The 23,353-nt window shown below is 47.2% G+C and overlaps 1 protein-coding gene across 1 annotated transcript in view; it reads left to right on the top strand.

Annotated features, from left to right (window-relative positions):
• The window catches only part of Myo16 (myosin XVI), a 394,733-nt gene that overhangs the window by 357,914 nt on the left and 13,466 nt on the right, over nucleotides 1–23,353 (top strand). The window contains exons 32-33 of the mRNA XM_026399873.2: nucleotides 785–943; nucleotides 11,025–11,116. Coding sequence (XP_026255658.2) covers nucleotides 785–943; nucleotides 11,025–11,116 — 251 coding nt within the window. The remainder of the gene's footprint in view (nucleotides 1–784; nucleotides 944–11,024; nucleotides 11,117–23,353) is intronic.

Here is a 23,353-nt window from a genome sequence, read left to right as displayed (position 1 = left end):
GGTTTCTGAGAAGTGAGAGTCAATCCAGGTCTTGGCCTGAGAGGGAACTGACACGGGAGGCTGCAGGCCAGGTGGAGAGGTGTACAGAGGGGCTGTAACCAACTCCTGCTTGATGTGTAGCTCTGGTCACTTGTAACCCTTCCTGAGGTCAAAGCACCCACCTTGGGACAGTCTGCCTGGGTGAGTGTGTTCCGAAGGCCATGCACTGAGGTGTTCAAAAGCCTTCATTTGGCCTTTACTAAATATAGACAATGGCTTCTGACCTCATGTACCACAGGACACTCAATATAGGACAAAGAGTAGATGTTTAATTATTTTAGTGTACAGAATCAGTATAGTGCATTGGAAGTCTCCTTTTCCAAAAGTAATAATAAAAATGTATCATCACATTGAAAACATTTGTTATTTGTGAAAGCTGTAAGAATGTCTTACTATATTTAAATGTAATAGTCCAGAATTCCAGATACATGAACTTACGGCCTTCTCAACTTGAGCAACACTGCAATAAGCTGTGTGACCTATGACATCAAAAGTCATAAGAAAATTTGGAAATGACAAATTATGAAGTTGGCTTTTACCACTTAATGTTTTCATTCATGTTTAGCAGTGTTGCAACAATATTTGGTGAGTATCATATAGGCCAAAAATTTAAGGATTATTATCAATTTGTATTAACTATAATTAGCATTTGATTTGGTGACCTTTATTATTTTCTTCATAGCTTTATTCATTTTTTCAGTACATTTTATCATACAAGAATAATCTTTTCTAAATTTTACTTTAGGTTTTGAAACTAACATGAACCTAACTGGACGGGATGATCCTAGTACATCAGAAATTGCTTCGGAGACTCAAGATAGAAATGCAAATAACCATGGAATTCAATTATCTAATTCACTATCTAGTGCTATTACTGCTGAAAATGGAAATTCCATCTCAAATGGTAAGCACTTTTAAACTTAGAAGTAAATGGATGAAAGTTTTAAGCTGTATCAACTTTCTAGGAAGAATGAATTTAAAATATAAAAATGGAGTAGGCTTAATAACTGGAAAATAGGATCTAAACTGTGAACTGCACTGCAGGTATTATTGTCAGCATATTATTGCCTGGGTTAAGGAATTAAAATTGCACTCACTATTTATGACTTTTCAGAAAGCTTTACAGTATTGGTCCATAAGAGCCAGTGTAAAATGAGTTTAAACTAAGAAGAAGGAGGAAATAGATGCTCCACCAATAACTTCAATTAAAAATATTTTTTCTCATAATTAATAAATGTGAAACAAATTAATCTTGAAGGAATAGATATAAATGCCAAGGTCCCTTCAGGTGTTTGAAGGGCATTGATGAGAACATTGCATGGGAATCGACTTGGCTGCAGGTATCTCAAATTGTGTAAACAGATATTTTTTTCTCCTGTATAAAAGATGCCTGCAGCGTGTAGCCATGACTGGCCACGTTTTCCCCGGGCACATCCAGAAGAGCTGGAAAAAAAATCTTTTTGTTTAGTCTGATTGAAGGTGCTAGAGAACAATTGAAGCAGAGAGCTACTGGAGGGGGCTGAAAGGGAGACAGGAGGCCCCGAGGCCAGTACTCTGGCTTTCCTCCCAGGCAGAAGGCACATCCTTGCCCCGTGAAGGCAGCCAAGAAGCCCACCTGTGCTTCCCGTGGCCTGCTGGACTCTAGGGACAAAGACCAAGCCTAGGACCAACCAGGACCTTCAGGGAGGGATCTCAAGTATCTATTCCAAAAGTCAGTGGCCAGACCCGGGAACCACAGCTCAGCCGTGAAACATCTCAATGTAAAAATGACCAAGGTGCTGCTGGAGCAACAGGGCCCACGGTTTCCAGGGAGAAACACGTGAACTCTCCCTAAAGACAATAATTGCATCCTAACCTCAAAATATTCCTGCAAACTGTTTTTCAAATACAAAGTCCAACACACAGTCAAAAGCAGTAAGACACGTCGGTGAGAAATCACTGCAGAAATAGCTGTCAGTCACAGCATATCCACAAGGGCTCAAAAGATTGGAGTCCAAAGATGTACACCTTCAAGTAAGAATGTGTGCCCTGGCCGCGTGGATGGGAGCACGGGGGGTTCAGCAGAAACGGGCAATCCAGAACAAAATAAAACACACACAGATTGCCAGATGGAAATTCCAAAATTGAAAAATTCAGTAATAAAATGAAGCATGATAGAGGATGAAATTAAACTTAATTAGACACGGTTGCTTAAAACAAAACAGAACCATCAGGGGAAATGGAAGATCATCAGAGAACCTCCGGGGGGGACACAGAACAAAGGGAAGGGGGAAGACATGGCCCTGCTGGGCCTGGCCTGGGGAGAGCGCCTGCTGAGCATGGGGGCCACCCCGGGTTCTGTCCCAGCCGCTGGAGGGCTGCTGGAGTCCTAGGGCCAGGGCACATGGACGTAGCCAGAGGAGAGACTTGGTGAGAAACGTTGGTGAGGTTTCCCACCCTGGCCCCAGCACTGAGGAAAGCGGTGAGTGGTGCTGACTGTAAAACCCGAGACCCTCCTTCCAAACCCCCCAGCGGGCCTGCTGCTGGCGTCCACCAGAGGGAAAGGGAAGCAGTGCACAGGAACAGCTGGACGCAAGGCTGACAGCACCTTCGCGCATGATCACCTGGGCCTGGAAAGTGTGGTCTTTCCACTGGCCCTGGATGGCGGCAGTTATCCATGCTGTGCAACACCTGCCCCCCACCTCCCCATCCCTACCCCACCCCACCCCCGGCCTCCGACCCTTCCACACCTTCGGGCAAGGAAGATCTTAGAGGCTTTGTGCATCAAATGGTTGTGATTTTGCATTTTTTAGGGTCAGGAAGCTGGGCATGGCTCTGCAATGTGCCCTTGTTTAGCTTCCTCATGAGGCAGGCATCAAACCAGCAGCAAACCCAGGCTTGGCTGAGGGATGGTGCATTTCCAAGGTCATGTGTGGGGTTTTTGCAGGCCTCAGAGGATTCTAGTCAGTCCATTCACATGGCCCTCTTCCTAGGGCAGCCTCATAGCAGGGCAGCAGGCTTCCCCCTGGGAAAGCACAGAGCAGCCAGGAAGAGAGCTGCAGTCTCCTTGGTGAGTCCACACTGCATGAGGAGGGAGCCCGTGAGCTGAGTGCCCAGAGGCGGGCTCACTGGAGCTTCTTACAGGGCACCTTACAGGGCCTCCTACAGGGCACCTTATAGGTATCCTGCAGGGCAACCTACAGGGCACCTTACAGGGCATCCTTAGGGCACCCTACAGGGCACCTTACAGGGCATCCTCAGGGCACCCTACAGGGCACCTTACAGAGCATCCTCAGGGCACCCTACAGGGCATCTTACAGGCTTGACTAGCACACGGTGGACTCTGTAGCCGATCGGAACGACCCTCTACTGTGCACAAAACAGAGCAAACAGCAGCAGAAACCCAAGAGACAATCTGCGATGGTGCAGATGACTTGGCAAACAGAACCTGAAGGCCACAGTGCACTCCTGCAGATACAGGAGTGGGTGCCAGAGCGGGGGTGACGGCAGGAGCAGCCTGCAGAGGCACACCAGGTGCTGCCGACACACAGAGGCTGTGCTCCTGCAGGCCAGGGACGTACACCCTGAGGAGGCCCCACCCCGAATGTGTAGTAAGCCCAACTGACCCTGGCTTTTATTTTTAAATTCAAACCTACGGAAAGCCTGAGTAGAAAAGTGAAAATAAAACCACTGCCAGGGTCATAGTGAGATTCTTGTAAAATAAAGGCTAACCACGAATCCTAAAGCAGCCAGGGGTTTAAAAGAGGCAAATGACCACCAAAGGAGCAGCTGAGGCCCAAAGACAAGTAGAAGGGCATACTTCACATGCTCAAAGAAAATAACTGGTGACACTAATTTTTAAAAGTAGCAAAAAATTCCTGTAAAAATGAAAGAGAGTTAAAAATATTTTTAGAAAAAAAATAAAAACATAAAAGATTAAGCATTTGGTGGACTTGGAATGCTCAGAGGTAGAGGAAGGCATGAAAAATCACTTAAAAGGTGAGTGCAGTCGGTAGCAAAACTCTCTAATATCATACAGGACAAATCCCACCTGCCAGCTGCATCCTCAACGTCAATCAACTCAAAAGATGGAGAAGAGGGCAAAGGAGGCCTGACCACCTGAAAGGCAGGTCAAGTGGGTCTTGGTGGAAGGTCTAAGGACGTACATGGAGAAAACTTAAAAGAATTAAACTCTAAAGGACTCGTTTAGTGCAAACTATGGCATGAATAACTCATAACACAGTATTTTACACACTAAGAGTTCTCCTGCCAGGCTGGTGATACGGGAGGGTACTGAGAGTCCATGCAGAGGGGAAGCTAGAGCTCCACAGCGTTCAGAAGTTCTTGAATCCAGAAATCCATGCATTCAAGAAAAAAAAAACAAAGTCTGAATTGAAAACCAAAATATTCCAACTAACGTCCGTAAAAATAAGACAGAACCTGTGGGGAGTGGCTGAGGTCTCAACGGATGGTCACAGGTGCTAGGAGAGAAGGGGGATCCAAATAAGGGTGGAAGAGCAGAAAATAAGCACCAAGAAAGTAGGAGGGAAGATGCAGTAAGGCAAGGACACACTTCACTGAAATACGGAACAGAGAACAAGACCGATGTTGGTTCTTTGGGAAAAGAAGTCTTCCTTGGAAACATGAACAGACTTGATAATCCACTAGCCAGGGTGACAGAATAAAGAGGGTGCAAAAACGAAAAAAAAAAAACCACACACACACATATTCTAGGGGAGAAAGGGATGCCCCCTCCCATCCGGGTGTGGGGGGATCATTGATGTGTGTGGCAGCTACAATCCCACAATGTTTTAAAAAACTAGAGAGATGGGAAAGGGGTGTCCATGCAGGCGCAGGAAGGAAGGGAATTTCCCTCCCTCAAAGGTTTAATTTTTCAGAACTTTGAGGCTAAAGACAAAAGCTACCACTTGGGAAAGGGTCTTAGAAAACTTAATACAAAAAGCTCCAAGTCTTGCTCTACAAAAATTTCACCGAAATGCAAAAATCAACCATGCAAATGAAACCGCTCCAGACCCAAATGGAAATGCTCATGGAACATGCTCCTTGAGATTGATACCAGAGAACTGAGCCTTTGGCAATCTCAGGCTTCTAAACTCCAGCATGTAACAAATAGTGCAGGTCCACACCCTGGACACAGATTTATGTGTTTTCCCTTAAATGCTTATGGCAAGCAGATTTTAAAGCTGTTCCTGTGTGGACATTAATTGAAGATCACTTGAAAATCTCGAGTTATGTGCACAAAAGAAAAATCATTTCAATTGGGGACACAGTCTCTCAAAGCAACTTGACGCGTTTACGCTGGTCTACTCTTGTGAAAACCATCAATTTCTAGATGCCCGACACTTTCCCCAGGACTATTAAAATATCCAGCTGCATGCCCTGTGTACCAGGGTTCCTCTAGGCATCCTCTGGTTGAAACAGTGATGGATGTTGCAGATGAACCAGTAAGTGCTGTGCAGAGGACAGAGTCAGGAGGTTTCTCCATCTGCATTGGACAACTTGAACAAATGTCCCTGTGTGCAGCATTTGATCTGGTCACGATAACACTTAAGGCAATTAACGGTACAGAATCATAATTCAGATAGTACAGTGTCCTTTCTAAATAAAGGCACAAGATGAAAGTAAATGTTTAAAATAACTTAAAGTTCTAATTGGAACAGAAATAGTGTTATTTTCTAGGAAATGATTTCTCTTTTGAATGCCAGTATCTGCATGCTACCTCTGTTTCCCAGAAATAATTATCTGTTTGCTCATTTGCTGAAATATAGTTATGTGTGGGTAATTATAGCTATCACTTACTTTAATTGCCATCTTTTTACTGATGTGAACACAGACTTGGATATTTTTGTGTGTGTGTACTTAATTATTCCCTGGACTTGTGGTTATTTATCATTAGATTAGAAAGCAGTTTTTAATGTTAGAACATTTTAGCTATATCAAACAAAGTGTTGTGAATATAAAGATGTTCATTTTGTGGGGAAATAGAGATATAAAAATTTCCAACTAGGACATTTTATGATCAGTATGATTTTCTTTCTTGCTGCTCAATGAATATACATTTTATTGCTGAGCATCAGGAAAAATGGCAATTAAAGAATAGAGCCCTTACATTTGGGTCTGCCTTTCTCTTTCTGTGAAGATGCCTCTTTTTCATCTGCTTTATGTCCACCCTTGGTACAGAGTAAGGCTTGCTCAGAGGCAGGACTGGTAAGCTCATTCACGGGTCCGGGGACTTTGCATTTTTTTGCATGGACTCGAGGGCCGTGCTGGACTCAGCAGTCATATCCAAACCACACTGATCTGGACATACTGAAGCATGGCTTCTGACAGCCCTGGCCCAGGACCACCACTGCCCCAGGACCACCATGGGCCCAGGAGCCTCTGGCTGGAGCCCAGAAAATAGGCTTCCATGCACATCCCACCACCTCCCTGATTCATAGGAACTGCAAAGATGCTTTGGAATTTGTACAGTCATCTGACTCAAAGCCCAAGGGTCAGAGAAGGGGAAACAAGCCTTGACAATCTGGAATGTTCTCTGATTGTCTACTGTGAGTGACAGCAGTTGCTTTTGCAAAGAAAGCAAGCTCCTCTGGCATCCGCTGAGCCCTGCCCGACTCCTGCTTCTGGTGGAAAGGGCTTTGAAGTCATATTACATCATGTCTCATTTGGACCTCATTCACTGAGGTTTTTTTTCCAGCTCAGTTGGGAGTGGAGGTTGTAAATGATGTACTGGATAATCACTCGGAAGTCCTGTTCCTGATGCCTGAGGGGTCACCCCGCCCGTGTCAGACCCCCAGCTCTGACACGAGACAATTCCATGACCATGGACACAGCGTGTCTCGGCTTCTTAGTTTTCTTATTTTAAAAACAGGGATGATCACAGAGTCTGCTCCTGGGCTGCTCTGGGTATTCAGTGTGGCAGTGCAGACACGAAGTTGGTGCCCAGTAAATGCCACCTGCACACGGTTGTCATAAAATCCCAGGGACTTTGGAGCTGGAGGATCCACAGGATTGAGCAACACAAGCAGAAGTTATAGCAGGAAGCAGAGGGGAGCAGGTGGTGGATCCATGTCTCCAAGACCGTGCAGGTGGCTCCAGGGCTTACAGGCACATAGATCCCAGTGCACCCAGGGATAGTCAAATGTGCCTGTCGTTCTGATGGCCTGCCCTGGTATTCAGGGCAGTGACGGACAGTGTAATCTGGAGCTTCTGGAGTGAACCAAGTGAGACTACATGGGTGTGATTCAGGGGGAGGACTGCTGTGTTTTCAAAGTGACAAGAAGGGCAGAATAGTAAGGAAACCTCCTGAAGGGGCAGGTGTGCTGCAGGCCCTTGAAGAGTACGTTGAGGACATGGATTGCACATAGGTGCTGTGCTGTCTGCAGTGGCCAGATGACATCTGAGCGACTCAAGTGTCCCCCTTTGTGTGTTCAGTGAACATGAGAGAACATTGACAGTGGTGTCAAAAGAGGTTAGGAGCCAAGGCCGCCAGCGATAAGTGTCCAGCGAATCAGGGGAGCAAGGATCTCTGTTACCTTCCATGTCCATGAGGGCATTCCACTGGGCTAGGATGGCCAAGGCTGCTTCTGGGGGAAGGGTGGATTTTTCAAAATCAGCAGAGGAGAGGAGGTTTGCGAATTTGCTGCCCAGTGTTATCTGAGGCAGGAATGGGAACTGAGGCATGGGTGAGTAGGTAAGATGGGAAACAGATTGCCCAGTACAAGCGTACAGGGCCTTGAACGGCAGCTTAGAGAGCCGCTCTGTCCTTGCTTTGCTGTTCTTGAGAAATGTTCCTGGTTGTGCTATTGACGTGACTGTGCAACAGGCCATGAGTTGGGCGTGCCAGGCTCACGTGCTGTCTCTGGGCCTTGGCAGTCTTTGTGGACAGTCAGGGCTGTTACAGAACAAGGGGCCAGAAGAGTTGAGAGAGTCTCCATGAGTGAGTCCACTTAGAGGTGAGTGGTGGAACTCTGCGCCCTTAGGCAGGGACAGGGGGTTGTCAAAGAGGAGAGTCGATGGGTTTGCAGTTCAGCCAATGGAGACTTCTGACTCCAGGTCATATAAATGCTGAGCACACCCTTGGAGTTCAGGTGGGGGCTCCAGATGGAGGATGGGAAAGGCTGGTTTTCAACAAGGCTGGACACATGGCGGGTATCTATGGCGCTGAAGAGGGAGGAGAAGGAACATCTGGCTGAGAATGTTCAAACTCTGAGAAGAGCAGAAATGGACGCACAGAACAGGATGTCAAGAGAGACCACAGCTGTCAATTTCATGGAAACGAGAGGAAAGTCTTCAAGATCAGAGCCGTGGTGAGCCACGGGGATGTGAAAAGGGGGCCCACACCCCGTAGTTGTGGACTGGACAACATGGGTCCTACAGAGTGACAGACAGGGACTACCAGATTCTAACTGGCTCGGCACACACCGCCCAGGGCCGCCCACTCTCACAGTTCACCCCGCTCCCCTCCACCTCAGGGGCTTCTGTGCACCCCTGGGTGGGTATGTGGACTGCGTGACAGGAGCTTCTCCCTTCCTCAGATCCTGTGGAGAGCACACAGAACTCTGGGACCAGAAGGAGAATGTCCCAGCCTTTCCTCTTTGTGTCCTGGGAGGTCTGATTTGCCGCCCTCAGAGCAGCACCCTTCCTACTTGTGGACCCCCAAGGCTGTTAGAGAACAAGCTTCCGGTTCCCCCACACCGGCTCCTCTCGACTCCTCCTCTTGGAGGAGACCCTTCTCATGTGGAGCTTCCACCTCCTGCCCTCCGTCCTCACCTGGCTGCGTCTCCACCTGTGCACCTGCTCAGACCTGCGCCAGCTGTTGCTCTGTTGAGTTGGCCGCAGGTTTCAGACTTCAGCAGGCGGGGACTGAACTCACAGCTTCCATGCAGTGCTGTCCCTCCCTTCTCAGAAATCTGCAGTGCCCTCTCTTGTCTCCAGAACACCGTCAGTCACTCTCCTGCAGAATCTTCTGCCAACCCTCTGAACCCCTGGCCTGCTTTACTTCCAGAACAATCACTGGTTCCCTCCTTTCCCAGGCCTTCCCCTGGCCTGGGGCAACCTTGAGCTTCGCTGCATGCTCTCCTTTCCCTCCCACCAGGCGGGTCTCCCCAGCTCGCTCCGCTCCCCCTTTCGCAGTCTCCCCTCTCCAGGCAGCTGGCAGCAACCACAGGGCTTTGTGAATCCCTGCCGGCAGAACGCACCCTGTGGAACCTGTACCCTGTTGACCCGCAGTCCCTCTGTGGTGCTCGGGCGGCGTGTCACTCCCAGTAAGATATGAGCTTCTCATCAGGGGAGACTTTTCTTTCCTCGCCACGGTGTTTCTCGGTTATTCAGAGGATGTTCATAAATAATTCCTCATTTTATCTAATCGATCCCGGGTAATGCACATTGTGCTATTGATTAGGTTCTGGATTTTTGTTTTTATAATCTAAACTGACTTTCTGTTTTGATTCTAAGAGAAAACATCTAATTTATAATTCAGTTTTGGAAACTTGATCATGTTTTCCTTCTCCTGCCTCAGATCCCCTGTCTCAGTAAGATGCCAGGTGAGCTGGACATGTGTCCTGGTGGTGGACCGGCCTGCCTGCCCCTCGGTCCCTCATCCCCCTCTAAGAGGGAGCCTCTCACAGAACCCCAAGCCCTTTCCTGTTTTCGTGCCTGGATTTCCCAATTGTGCACCAGGTTAGGCCCCAGGCTCCCTTCCACCTGTCTGGGTTCTGGATTGCTCAACACTAACTGCTGGGCTGCACCCTTTCCTACCTTCTGCTGCCAGTATCTAAATACAATAGGCCCCCTTGCCAGCGGGGGATGTTGCCCCTGCTTATGGCAAGGGCCCTTTCTCCAGCACCAGGCTCCTGGTGTCTCAGGTCCAGGGCAACTGTGACCTACCCTGCTCAGTGAAGTCAGCCTTCATGAGGAGGTGTCTGTACGTTTAGCCAGGTCAGGCGGCAGGCCTTGTTAGATGTCGACAGGCTCGCACGGACTTCCCTGAGGAACTACCTGTCTCCTGTAACTGGAACAATGTGCAGTGATTTTCTAATGATTTTTAATTTAGGAATCATGTATATGTTTAATCAATTAAACCATGTAGTTAATGATGCTTTCAGACGAGAGGAGTAATTGCTTTGGTACTTAAAGTTCTCTGGTTGAATTCATTCCAGTGGATAGTTATTGCTCCTTTTATCCGGTCCTCTTGATTAACCAAGTCACTTCTGGCAATGCAGGGGGTCCCTATCACCATGGTTCCCAACCTTGCAGGCAGACAGATGGGTTCCCAAGGTGCACCTAGCAATGGGAACACTGAAGTTTTGAGTTGAGTGCCACTGATAAGTAGTAGGTAGAGGCCAGGGACACTGCTCAACACCCTCAATGCATAGGACAGTCTCACCAGTGCTGAGTGGAGAAATGTGAGAGATAACGAAGTCATTGGGGGCCGCAGGATTACTTCTATGCCATTGGCGGTGGGCAGCGGGGGTGGTGCTGTGAAAATTTCCTGGATTCCAATCCATTGTGCGTCTTTAGCTGTAGACAAAATGACCTGTGATCCGTGGACTCAGCAGACACACACACTTGGTGTCCTCTCTATTTCCTGCTCTCCCTCCCTGCCACCTCTCAAGAGCCTTTTCCAGAATCCAGGTGGACTACTCTTCTCTGGTCCTTCCCCCATCAACACTGCTTCAAATTCTCCTCAGCAACTAGAGAAGTCCCTCTGTCCCCTCCCTCCAGGGCTCCCTGACCCACTCTTGTGACATGGTGACTCATTTCTTCATTACATCTTCTCTGTCCTGCTGGTGTATTTCCACAGTGCGTGCAACTGTGGCAACACACTGTGTCCCACACTCAGTGGGAAACTCCGTATTCAGTGAGCGCTCACTGACATTTCCAGCCCGGAACCCTAACCAGGTGGGCTTGGTCCAGTGCTGAAGAGGTTGCTTCAGGTGGGGAGGGAGACGCCACTGAACAGGGCTTTGTGTTGTGCTCCGCAGGCTCGCCTGAAGAGGACCGGTACTCACGGCTGAGTGTGAGTGGCACGGCCACACCGACGCTCCAGAGGCACCGGGACAGCCACACCACTCAGGTAAGGTGCTGCGCGTCTACTCCACTTTCAGCATGTTATGACCCGGAGCTCACTTTTCCCCTCCTCTGCCCTAAGCTCTTTAGCCCAACTTCCCTCCTCTCTCCCTACTCACTCCAGGTTTCTGCTTGCAGAAAAAAAAATATATAGAATATCCAAAACCAGTAAAAATCAATAAATATTTTAAAATAAAACATCATGGATATCATCTACGTTGTGATACTTTAAAATCACTGTCAGATGATGGTGATCTCAAAACTGCTAAATGACAATATTTTCTGAATTTGACATCAGCTAAAATAGGCAGCGGGAAGTGGCCGCGGCATGGACAACTCAAAGCCCTGTGGCCGGCCATTCAGCCCCACAGGCTCCATGCAGTCTAGCCCCGTCTGGGCCACAGCACAGGACGAGAGCTCCATGCATCGCGTGAGAACACAACTCACATCGCTGTTTGTGCAGCTCGTGGATCTCATGTCCACACTCGTGGTGGTTGGCCTTAAAAATGTCACCAAATAAGGTTTATTCAAGAGAAAACAAAGCCATGAGCATTTTTTGAAATATGAAAAATTTATGTAATAGGGTGTTCTTTTCTCTTAATGTTGATTTTTAAGTCCTACTTTTAATAATTATCTTTTAAAATGATGTGGCCTTGCATTTAGGGTACTGCCCGACCCAACAATTATGGCGCTTATTATCAACACATTAAAATACTGTTGCTTTAGCAACAGGATTCTCAGCTTCAATGAAATTCCAGTACAGTTTGTATTATGTCAAGCATCTACATAGAAGCTGAAAATGTCTCAGCTGAGAATCCAGATGTTCCCATGAAATCAACTGTCCAGCTAATAATCATCAGGATATGTGGAATTAGGTAGGCATGGCCACATTATCAGCTGAGATTTCCTATGTAACACTGATGAAGTCCTGAGGAAATCAGTGATTTCAGTCTTAGAGTGTGCAATCTGCTAGAACCACTTGTGCTGATGTCTGGGCACTGAACTAGCGAGAAAATGCTGGTGGTAGTAAGGGAGTGTCCTGCTGTCCCCTGTGCTCCTTGAAGATGCATCTACTCTGTGATCACTCACAGAGGAACCTACTCGTGGTGAAGACGGGTTGGGTTTTTACTGTGGAGTTGACTCCTCCAGCTTACAACACGGTAGGCCATCCGCCATCTTTTCCAGGGCTTCCACTACAGTGTGGTTCATAGGGAAAAGGAGTGATTTTGAGAGACGGTTCATAAAACAGGCATTCCCGGAACTTTTCCTCCAATCTTTCAGGGATTTGCCTGAGAAGTAAGGAGAGATGGGAAAAGACTCGTTTTCTCTGGGTTTTGAAGGGGCGCGTTTTCCTAGGCCCACTCCTCTGATGATGCAGAAGCTGCTGGTCATCTTACGTACTTTCCTTCCCTGAGTAAGTGGAAGGCCCTGCTTCTCTTCCATGCAGATTGCGACCTCACACTCGAGGACAGGTTCTTCAGGGCTGATACACTGGGAGAGTGATGTGACCCTGAGATCCAAAGGCCACACATCTTCCAGAAGCTCTCTTGTGAGGCGTTTTTATGGCAAGTGTAGACACATGGATGCAGGTTTTCCAGCAATGGAATTCAACAGAAATTTCATGAAGAAAGTCAGTCCTGGATGCATTGGTGCTAGAGCAGTGAAGCCAAATAGGGAACAAGAATTGAATCCCTCTCTGAGGACGTCAGTGCTGTAACCAGCACTGCTATCATTTAATGGCATCCTTTTAAGGAGCCGTGACATGCATGGGCATTATTGTAGATAAGAGGAGAGAGATGTCGTGCCGTGCGTAGGATCACCCAGAAAGTTCACTGAGGCTGGGTGGATGTCAGTTCGTGCATCCTGTTTCTGGAATGAACTAGCCATGAGCCATTAAAAGGAATGGAGGAGTCATCTTTCATAAATGTGAATTTATGAAAAATTTTTTGGGTCAAGATAAAAGACTAAGTAGCCTTCTTGGTCGTTTGTGATTTGGTGTTTTGGCTGTTGGTCTCACTTTTCAGTTTCTTACCCACCACAGTGAAGATGTAAAGGGAGAGCTGTCCCCTCCTACTTCTCCTCTGACAGCTGGACAGGTACTCGAGAGAGGCTCAGCCTATCTACCAAGGATGTGGGATGAACAGAATGGACGTGGCGCCTTGGGTGGGGACAATGCAGATCTGGGGCTCCACCCAGCAACAGCAGTGTTTGTCAGAGTGCCTCTGCTGCCTGGTGTCTCTTCCACCAGCCCATCTACCCACCTTTCCTCCAACTTCCATCTGCTGGAGATGTCCAGAGTTAGTTCTGTTGCTTGCAGATAAGAATTCTGTCTGAAACACTAATTTAATTGTTATTATTTATCAAATCCACGTTACATTCAAGAAGTATTGTTTTATCCTAAGTGTATAGACTCTTCATTGATATTTATTTTTTTCATTTATTTTTAATATGGTGTAGAACACTTTCTAATAGGAGCAGAGCCTTGATAAATGGTTGTTGTTTCTTTTATTGAGATAATAACACACAGAAAATATAGTTTATGTTGTATTCCATCATAACTTTTTATTAACTTGCCAAATATAAGTCTTTGCATGAAAGCAGTAAAAAATGAGTTTATTAAAAGTAGTCAAAAATAGTGTAAGTTGGGGTAGTAACTGAGTCATAAAAGCAGCTGTGCCCATGTGGTCCTTATATAGAAGGCTCAGTTGGTCCATGCTGTGAACCATGATAAATATCCATGACCTTCCGCAGCATGGGTATAAATACCACCAAGAGTGAACATATGACATCATGGAATTCCACGCACTGGTTCTCAAATCTGAAATCTCAGGTTGGAGAAGTATCTTGAGTTGGTTTTGAAATCGGCATTTACAGAAACAATGTGACATCTATCTACTTAAATCTTAGGAGTTTTTTGAAAGTTTGTGCTATTTGGCACAATGTACTTGGAAGTTGGGGGAATGGACTCCACAGTGAGTGACATACCATATCTCCATCCCAGGATGGCTTCTTGCTCTCTGCTGTGAGCACATCCCTCTGCTGACTCACGGAGCCCGGGAACCTGACGCAGGAAGCCTGAGGATTATAAATAGAGCCATAGCATGAAAGCTAAGGGAGGGATGGGGCAAAACAAGGGGGAGGCAGAAGGGCATGGATCAAACCTACTGCCTCGTGCACACCCTCAGCAGAAACCTTGCCGCTTACAGGCCTGTGCGGGGTTCCACTATTGACGCTGAAAGATGAGGTGTTTCCTTTGGTTCTTCTGAGCGGGGCTGATGTGCCTTTAACTGACCATTAGCTTTACCAGCCTGGCCTTGCATCTTGGTTTCCTCAGCTGCCTGCCCCTGTGGCAATGCTGCCCACGTCATGAGCTTTCATTTTCATTTTGGGCATTTATCATATTTCTTCTTAAACTTTAAAAATTTGCTTTTTGAAAGAATGAAGTTATTGTGAATATTGGTTACATTCAAATATTCATCACGAGAATCACAGATAGTCTTCGCTAAAACAGTGGTGATCCAGTGCCCAAGATATTAATAAATATGTAACCCACCCTGATATAGGTGCTGGTGACAGCCATAATATGATCCAGGTACAACTGATCCACATCCAGAAACAAATAGCTCTGTGGTTGGTTTTACCAAACCATTAAAGAAACCTCCTTGTAATGTCACATATCAACAAGATTAAGGGTTGCAGGCTACTCAATAAATCCAATACTTTTCTATATTCTCTTTTTCTCATATGGATTGATCTAAATACTTTATCACATGGAATCAAAACAAACTGTGTGCTAGATGAAATAATACCAGGGAACAGCAAGTAGATGATCCTCTCAGACGGATCAGCTTATCATCTATCAGCTACTTGCCTATTATCTCTCTCTGTCCACCTACCTGTCTGTCTGTCATCTATCTATCATCATCTGAGCTGTGAACAGAGGAGGCCTCAGGTGAAGACTCTGTCACACACCCGGGTCTTCCGAGGACCAGTGGTCTTCACTGGCGATTCACCTGTTAACTGCAAGAAACGCAGGTGGCAAGTTAGTTTGAAGGTCTGAGTCAAACAGGAGAATTTTCAACAGGGAAAGGGCAGGTCCTGAATAGAAATTTAGAAAATAAAATTTTAAACATTTTAATTTAATTTAAAAATTCTATATTTATTCTTTTCCATTATTCAATTGATATATATATATATGGTATATTAAAATGCTGTGTTTCTAATTGACTCTTATCAATAAGGAGAATTCAATCATAAGAAACATTAAAAGAGTGAGAAATCAGAGTAGTGGCTGATTTTTATTAAAGAAGAAAATGGCCTCGTGGTACCTGCACACACTCCGCTTCCAGATGGGCAACCCGCAGTTAGCAGGCATCTGTGCAGGAGAGAGGGACGCAGCTGGAAGATATGTGTAGTCCAGCTGACTTCATTCAATAGTATGTTGATTAAATTATTCAAATTAAAGAAAGAGGAGAAAAAGAACTGAAGAAGAATCCCACATCTGTTAACATGTGGGCATAGAAAACAGCAAGTATTTTTCAGGTTATTTAAAGAATATGTGTGGCATGCCTAGCATGTTGCCTGCAGTCCTGTAAGTTCAGAGAAATGCTTGTCATGGTTATCATGACGTTCCCCTCTCCCAGGGTCAGTATCCTGAACACCAGTTCTGAATGGGACATAGCGGATGTTACCTAAAATAGGTAGGAGATCGTCTAGTACCAACAGAACCCAACAGCTAACTGGGATTTGATAGAACCTATCCTATGTGTCGTTGGAAGCGGAATTCTATTATGTGCTGGTATGCCTTTATGAAAAAACACAGCGGGTGGTGAAACAGCCAGCTACAGTGTGTCTTGCTGTTTTGTTGTGTTAGGTTTCCAGCTAGATTTTTAAGCACAGTATTTGAATTCTTGATTCCATCCTGCCACAGAGGAATGCATCATCGCCCTGTGGTTAGCACAGCACCTTCTCCATGCCAGACTTTGACTCAGCAGAGTTATGTCCGTAATCCTGTACAACCCATGAAAACTAGCCAGTGCTGGGCATCCCCTTAATAGGTTAAAAAAAAAATGGGCTGCTCTATAGATTACTGGATTATCCTGGAAGTGGTTATTACGTTGTTGGGATGGTGTTTAGTCAGCTTTGTCACTGCTGAGGAGGAAGAGTTTATTTGAGGACTCATAGTTTGAGAGGTCTTAGTCCATAGAAGGCCAGCTTCATTCCTCCCTGCTAGAGGTGAGGCTGAACATTAGGGTGGGAGGGGGTGGCAGAGGGACACAGCTCACATAACAGTCCTCAGGAAGAGAGACTCTGCTCTCCAGATATAAAATATACCCCCAGTTAACCACTTCAACCATACCCCACCTGTCTCCAGTCACCACCCAGTTAATCCAATCAGGTATCAATTCACCAACTGACTGTCACAACCCAATCATTTCTCCTCAGAACCTTCTTGCGTTGTCTCACACTTGAGCTTTTGGGGGACACTCACATCCAAACCATAACATTCCACTCCCATCCCCCAAAGCTCTCATTTATCTGACAATGCAACAAACATTTAGTCCATTTCCAAGAGTCACGATGACCTCAACAGTTGTGGGATTGTCCAAAGTTCAAGTCCAAAGTCTTCTCTGAAGCTCAAGGCAATCTCACATGTGAGCTCCTATAAAATTAAAAGCATTTTACAAATTTACAACATATAAAGGTACTGAGCACACATTTCCACTTACAAAAATAGGGGCATAGAAATAAGGGATGAGACCAAAGCCAGACCGAAACCCAGCTGGGCAAACAGGTCCTGTAGTCCTGTGTGCTGCATCTGGAGCACAAGGCATCACGATGCTCTCTCCAAAGGGCTTGTGTAGATCTGCCCTGTGGCCTTGTAGGCTCCAGTGGTCTCTCAGTGGGCTTGTCTCTGCTCGACTCCTCCAGCTTTCCTAGGATAATGCCCCACATACTGGCATTTCTTAATCTCAGGGGTCTCCACTGTGGCTTCCTCCTCACATCTCCACACCTTGACTCCTCAGCGGACGTCTGTAGGGACCCTGACCCTGGTGCACTTTGCTTGGCCTCGCAGGTCTTCCTTTGAAATCTTGGTGGGAGCCTCGGTGAACCCCTAACTCCAGCATCCTTCATTCCTGCAGCACCAGCACCACGTGGTAGACACCAAGGTCTGCCACCATCTGGAGCAGTAGCCAACCCTCCAGGCACCTGGCTGCAGCAGCCTCTGAGTGTCTGCGTGGCTGAGCCTGTTGAAAAAACTCCTGGGCCCCCTGTGGAAGAAGGGCTCTCCACTGGTCTCTTCTCAAGAGAATCCTCACCATTACTCCCTGGAGTTTGAGACGGGTGTGGTCTTGCCAGCTCCTGAGATGCCCGCAAGCCATCTTTCTTATTGTCTCTGGGCAAAGTCTTTAGCATTTCTGTAGTGGGTAGAAATGCCTTTAACAACTGCAACTTCCTTAGCCCTGTTTCACTCCAGCTTTTCAAGTCCATGTTTTTCAAATCTTTGTGCCCTGCTTTCTTCTCCTGATTATCACAATAAATTTGGTAAAAACCTCCAGCAATACCCCTCCTACCGCCTAAATGCTATGCTGCCTAGAAATTTCTTCTGTCAGATTAAGAAGTCCATCACTTTTAAAATCAGCTTCAGAGAAAGTCTCAGGACACAGGCAAACTGCAGACAGCTTCCAGCCAGAACATAAAATGGCCTCTACTCCAAATTCCAATAGAGTCCTTTTCGGAGCCCTGTCACTGACCACAGTCCTATCAGCATCCTGGTCTTCTGAGCTCCCACCACAATTGGCCATTAATCTCTGCTTATAACAATCTAAGCATTTCTATCGAGCACTGCTGAATCTCAGAATTCCTCCTACCAGTGCCAAAATGCTCAAAAAGCTTCTAAACCACATGGTCAGGTTAATCACAGCAACAACCCCACTTCTCAGTACCAATTTTTGTTTTAGCCTTTTCACTGCTGTGACTAAAGGACCTGACCAGCACAATTATAGAGGAGGAAGAGTTTATTTGAGGGCTCACAGTTTCAGAGGTCTTGGTCCCTTGAAGGCCAGCTCCATTCCTCAGGGCTAGAGGTGACGCTGAACGTCATGGTGGGAGAGGGTGGCGAAGGAAGCAGCTCACATCACAGTGATCAGGAAGCAGAGAGAGAGACTCCACTCTCCAGATACAAATATATACCCCACAGCCATGCCCTAATTCCCACATCCTGCAGATGCACCTCACCTGCCTCCAGTCACCACTCAGTTAATCCCATCAGAGATCAATTCACTGATTAGGTTAAGACTCTCAACAACCCCATCATTTCTTCTCTGAACCCTCTTGCATTGCCTCACATGTGAGCTTTTGGGGATACCTCATATCCAAACCACAAAAGATGGTTTATCATATATAAATATATATTAGTTGTAGCTGGACACAATACCTTTATTTTATTTATTTTTATGTGGTGCTGAGCATCAAACCCAGCATCTCGCACGTGCTAGGCAAGCGCTTTACAGCTGTGCCACAACCCCAACCCCAGCCCCAGATGGTCTATCTTTTCCATCTTGAATCAGGTGCTCTCATTGGGTGTTTTACGGTGAGAATTAATTAGTTCTAGGTGAAAGGCAGAAGCCTTGGAGTTGAGGGGCCATGCTGGGAGGAGTTTCTGATGTCATGCACCTCCCTGGCCACCCCCAATCCCAGGGGAGGCACCACTGTCACAGGCAGCCCTGGCTGTCTCCTTCATGTCGGACAAGGCAGCTGGACTTGGGATCTGTTGTGTGTGGTCCATGCACAACCTAATTAAGTATCCTCATGGAAGATGCCCGGAGGCGGGTGATGCTAGTGACTGTCGGCCACACTCTCTAGGTGTGAGTTCACCTCCTGCACTCAAGCTTTTCTCAAAAGCAAGTTTTCTGCAAACGTGGGTAGTGCTTTCCTTCAGAACAGCATGTCAACGATGTGACACAGTGGAGGGGAAAGGAGAAGAGCCAGATTGCCGTGTCGCTGTGACCCAGTGAAAATACCTCTCTCCTGATGGCCCAAGGGGTGGGGGGAGCAACGTCCAGAGCTGCCCTGAAAGGGGAGAGCTGAGCTGCTGCTGGGTGTGGACATTCTGAGCAGGTGGCTGTTGCCAGATCCTGCCCAGAAGCTCCAGTGTCTCACACCTGTGAGCGGGAACAGGGCTTCCCATTTCTGGTGGTGCTCGGCTTGATGATCATTTTACGTCCTCACCAGTGTGCCCCGGACACCAGGGAGTGTGCATTCCTGGCTGCTGTCAGTGCCTTGGACCTGCCACTCCCCGCACGTTCCTTTCCTGTCTCCTGATGGCTCTGGGGGACTTTCTTGATGATTTTAGGAATTCTTTAATATTCTGGGTAACATTCCTTTCTAGCTTCCTGCTTGGCAAACACTTGGCTTATTTTGTTTTTTTCTGATCAGTTTAGCTGGAAGTTTATCACTTTTATTGATCTTTTAAAAAACTATCTTTTGATTTTATGGATTTTCTCTGTTTCTTTGCTGTTCCATTGATTTCTGTTTTCCTGTTTACGATTTCTTCTCTTTTTCTGGTTTCTTAAGTAGCTAGCAGAGATCATTGATTTGAGGTGTTCTGTTTTTTTCTATGAAAGTAAAATGTTGCAGTTTTTTATGGGAACACTGTATTAGCTAATCCTACCACTTTTGATGTATCTTATTTCCATTTTCATTCAATTCACAATATTTTCAACTTTCCCTTGGGACTTTCTCCTGGACCAGTGTTGCCTACTTTCCAGAAAGCTGGGAGTTTTCCGATAACGTTCTGCTACTGATTTCTGGTTTGATTTTGGTATGATCTGAGAAAATGCCTTGTGGGATACAGTTTTCTTAAATTTCAGGACTTGTTTTATGGCCCAGGGAGGTTTCTCCTTGTGGAACGTGCTTTTGAAGAGAGTGTGTGTTGTGCAGTCACCGGGCAAAGTGTTCTAGAAACATCCATCAGGTCATGGTAATTGATGGCATTCCGTTCTGTATTCTTGCTGATTTCCTCTCTCCTTTCCCTGTCCATCGCTGGTAGAAGAGCCCAGGAGTCTAGCTTTGGCTTCAGTTTCTTTCCCCAGCATCTGCCCCAGGAGGGTAGAAGTGCTGTTGGATGTCGTGGGCATGAAGATCATCAGGACCCTGGTGAAGCAGTTACATCTTCTTCCACGACACTCCTCTTTCTGAGTTCTCTTGTCTGTGTGAAGACAGACGCTGGTCATTCTGTTGACGGTCATCTGCACAGAGTGCCTTCATTTCTTTCCCAGGGCTCTGTGAGATGCTCTTCCTGCGCCACCCAATGTGTGCTGGTGGGCTTCTGGAGTCTCGGTGTGCGCAGGTGGGCTCTTGGAGTCGTAGCCACCACCACCATGGAACCTAAGGACCTTCCATCCCCTCCCTTCACAACTCCACCTCCAACTTTGAAAGTCTTTGTCTCTGTATTTGACGGGGTTTGTTGGAGGTGGCATACAGGTGGCTCTCGTTGGTTTTTGTTCCGTCGGATGAGCTTTGGATGGGCCGTTTACATGTGATGTGATCATGGGTAGAGGTGGATTCAGAACTCCCTGTCATGCTTCCCGTCTGTCCCACTGCTGGTTTCCCTCTGATGACTTCCTCTTGGATACCTGGAAGCTCTGGAATGTTCCGCCTGGCTTGCCCACTGCCCTCTTGGCTCCTGTGTGTGTGCGGTGGCTTTGGTGATGGCCAAAGACACGTGTGTAGTTGCCGCCTGTTTACAGTCAGCCGCAGCAGGGGCCCTTCAACCTCCACACAAGGAGAGAAGGGTTGGCCTGCAGCTCTCAGTCCCTGGGCCGGTGTCCTGCGCTCCTCCTCTCTACAGACCCGAGTTTCCCTCCAGCCAGCTTTAGTGTCAGCCAAAGGGTCTCCTCCAGGACCCGCCCGTGGCAGGGCTCGGGATTCTCTTAGTGTTAAACTGGGGCCTGCCATTGTTCTCCCAGGTGGCCCTCCAGGACCTGATGTGTTGGCCTGCCTTTCTGATCCTCAGACAGCAGTGTTTGCATTTCCCCAGGTCATGCTGCAACCTGGGGGACTCGGCCGCACTGGGCTCACGCGTCTTCATCTGGTTTCCACAGTGTCCCGTGCACTTTACAATGTCCCTGTAGTCACACCGATGGGCCCTCGCAGTCGGGGTCTGGCTCTCATTCTGTTTAAGAAAACCTCCTGTGTATGTACTTAAAAGGAAACGAAAGCCCTTCTTACCCAGCTGCCTGCCACAAGTTATGCCCCTCTGTGTTTTTTTCTGTAAGTTCTGTTTAATTTTGTAACCTGTAGGGTCTAAGCTTCCTGGACTTTTCTCGTACGATCGATGTAAGTCAGGGTGGAATTTTACAGTTTTCTGTAGGGTGTCCGTCGCTGCACACGTGTCAGCGTAAGGCCGTGGCTATGACTCCGTCCTAACGCAGGAAGGCGCAGGCTGCCAGCAGGGGTGTCCATGCTTACCCACGACTCCCCGGCGCTCCTTCGGGATCTCCCTGAGCCTGCCTCTATAATGTTGTTCCCACAACTCTGTTTCTCTGTGCGACTTATTTTGTGGTATGACATGTCAGTGTGTGTGTGAGTGTGTGTGTGTGTGTGTGTGTGTGTGGAGAGCCCGATGGATTCTTGAACTTGTAGCGAGTGCACCAAATGCAGCTTCGTGTCTTCTGTGTCACAAACGTATTCACTTGACACATTGCTGCTCAGTGGAACCGTCGGCCGGTGGCAACCCCAGGAGAGTGAAGAGAAGCACACAGGCACCACGAGTCCTCACTCTGCTGAACCTCTCCCGCCCAAGCCCAGGTCTAAACACCCCAGTGAACTTGGCAAGCAGGGCTGCAGGCAGCTGCATCTCTTAGAGAGGATTTGAGAGGAGTCACATTTTATGTGCTGACTGACTTCAAAAGTTATGTAACTTGAAAGTCACATGCCAACTCGGGAAGATTCCTTACATTGTCCAAAAAGAACAATACACATGGCTTTCCTGTGTGTAACTCCACAGTTACGTGTGCACAGTACCCATGTTGCGTGAGACAGCAAAGCATATGGCAGTGTGTGCCTGGCATTCTGAATTCCACGAGAATGGACTGCATAAAATTGAATTTTCAGAGATTTGTTCATTCACTGGTTCACCTACAAATACCTGTGGAGAGCCTACCTATGCCAGGCACAGGTGTGGGCACTCACAAGACCTTGGTCTGCAAAACAAACATCCTTGCCCTTGTGGAAGGTAAATTCTGGCATGAGAAAGCAAATAAGCCATGTTTAGGTAAAACATAGGATACACCGTAAGGTGATAAAACAGGGGAAAAAAAATGCCAAATGGGGTTGGCAGGATGGGAGAGTCCAGAGCGGGTGGAGTTGCAGCTATAAATCAGGAGGAAAGCTGCGAGGAGCAGAGAGGCAGGGCAGAGGTCAGGGTCCCCCGTGCTGGGGTCCAGGGGAGCCTCCCAGGTGGAGGGTGTGCCTGAACTGCAGGAGGGCCAGGTGGCCGGGTGAAACCTCTCTGCCGGTACAGTGTGTAAGCTGAGTTGAAATGACCATTAGTTGTAAGTGTTGAGTCTCAGAAAGTGGAAGTTTTCACTTCTAAGTGGGAGCAAGAGGCTACTTCTAAAACGTCCTTTGTGGCTGGCTTTCTTCAACCCTGACTGCTCAGAGTGAAAGCAGAGGGTAACACTTGCCTTGTCTGTGAGTGGGAAATATTAGGCATGTTCCTCTTTTCCTGCTTACTCCTAGGGATGAGAAAGAAGACTCCAGAAGCCTGAGTCCATATTTCCTGACAATTTGAAAGCAAAATTGGGGCTCAGATAACAGAAAGGCCCCCCTTGTGGGGAGATATAACCCACTCACCGTGGTGCGGGATCTATTTTGTGACCTGGTGGACCTGGTAGGCCTGGCTCTTCCCCGATTTCTCTGATTGAATTCCTATTTGACACTGTCATTGTGTATTTCTGACTCTGTCAGAAGCAGGTTCTAAAACAGATGAACCGTGATGTTGGAAAGTGTCATAAAGTCAATGATATAAAAAGCCCAGAGTTTGAAGCCCAAGTGGGTTTAGATTAATTTCACGCACTCACAGGTGATTTCTGTCACCTATTTGGGGAGGAAGCCTTGATCAGAAGAAGCCCGCTCTCACTCTCCTCCTTGGCACGCCCTGCTCTCTCTCCCTTCATCCTCCTCACATCTCTTCCTTTCCTTCAGCCCTTTGGCCCCCAGGATAGTGCTGTGTCTTGAA

This window comes from Urocitellus parryii, chromosome 2 (assembly GCF_045843805.1).
Source record: "Urocitellus parryii isolate mUroPar1 chromosome 2, mUroPar1.hap1, whole genome shotgun sequence".
Lineage (NCBI taxonomy): Eukaryota > Metazoa > Chordata > Mammalia > Rodentia > Sciuridae > Urocitellus > Urocitellus parryii.
Note: the sequence above shows the minus strand (reverse complement) of the source record. Positions and strands in the feature narration are given on the sequence as shown.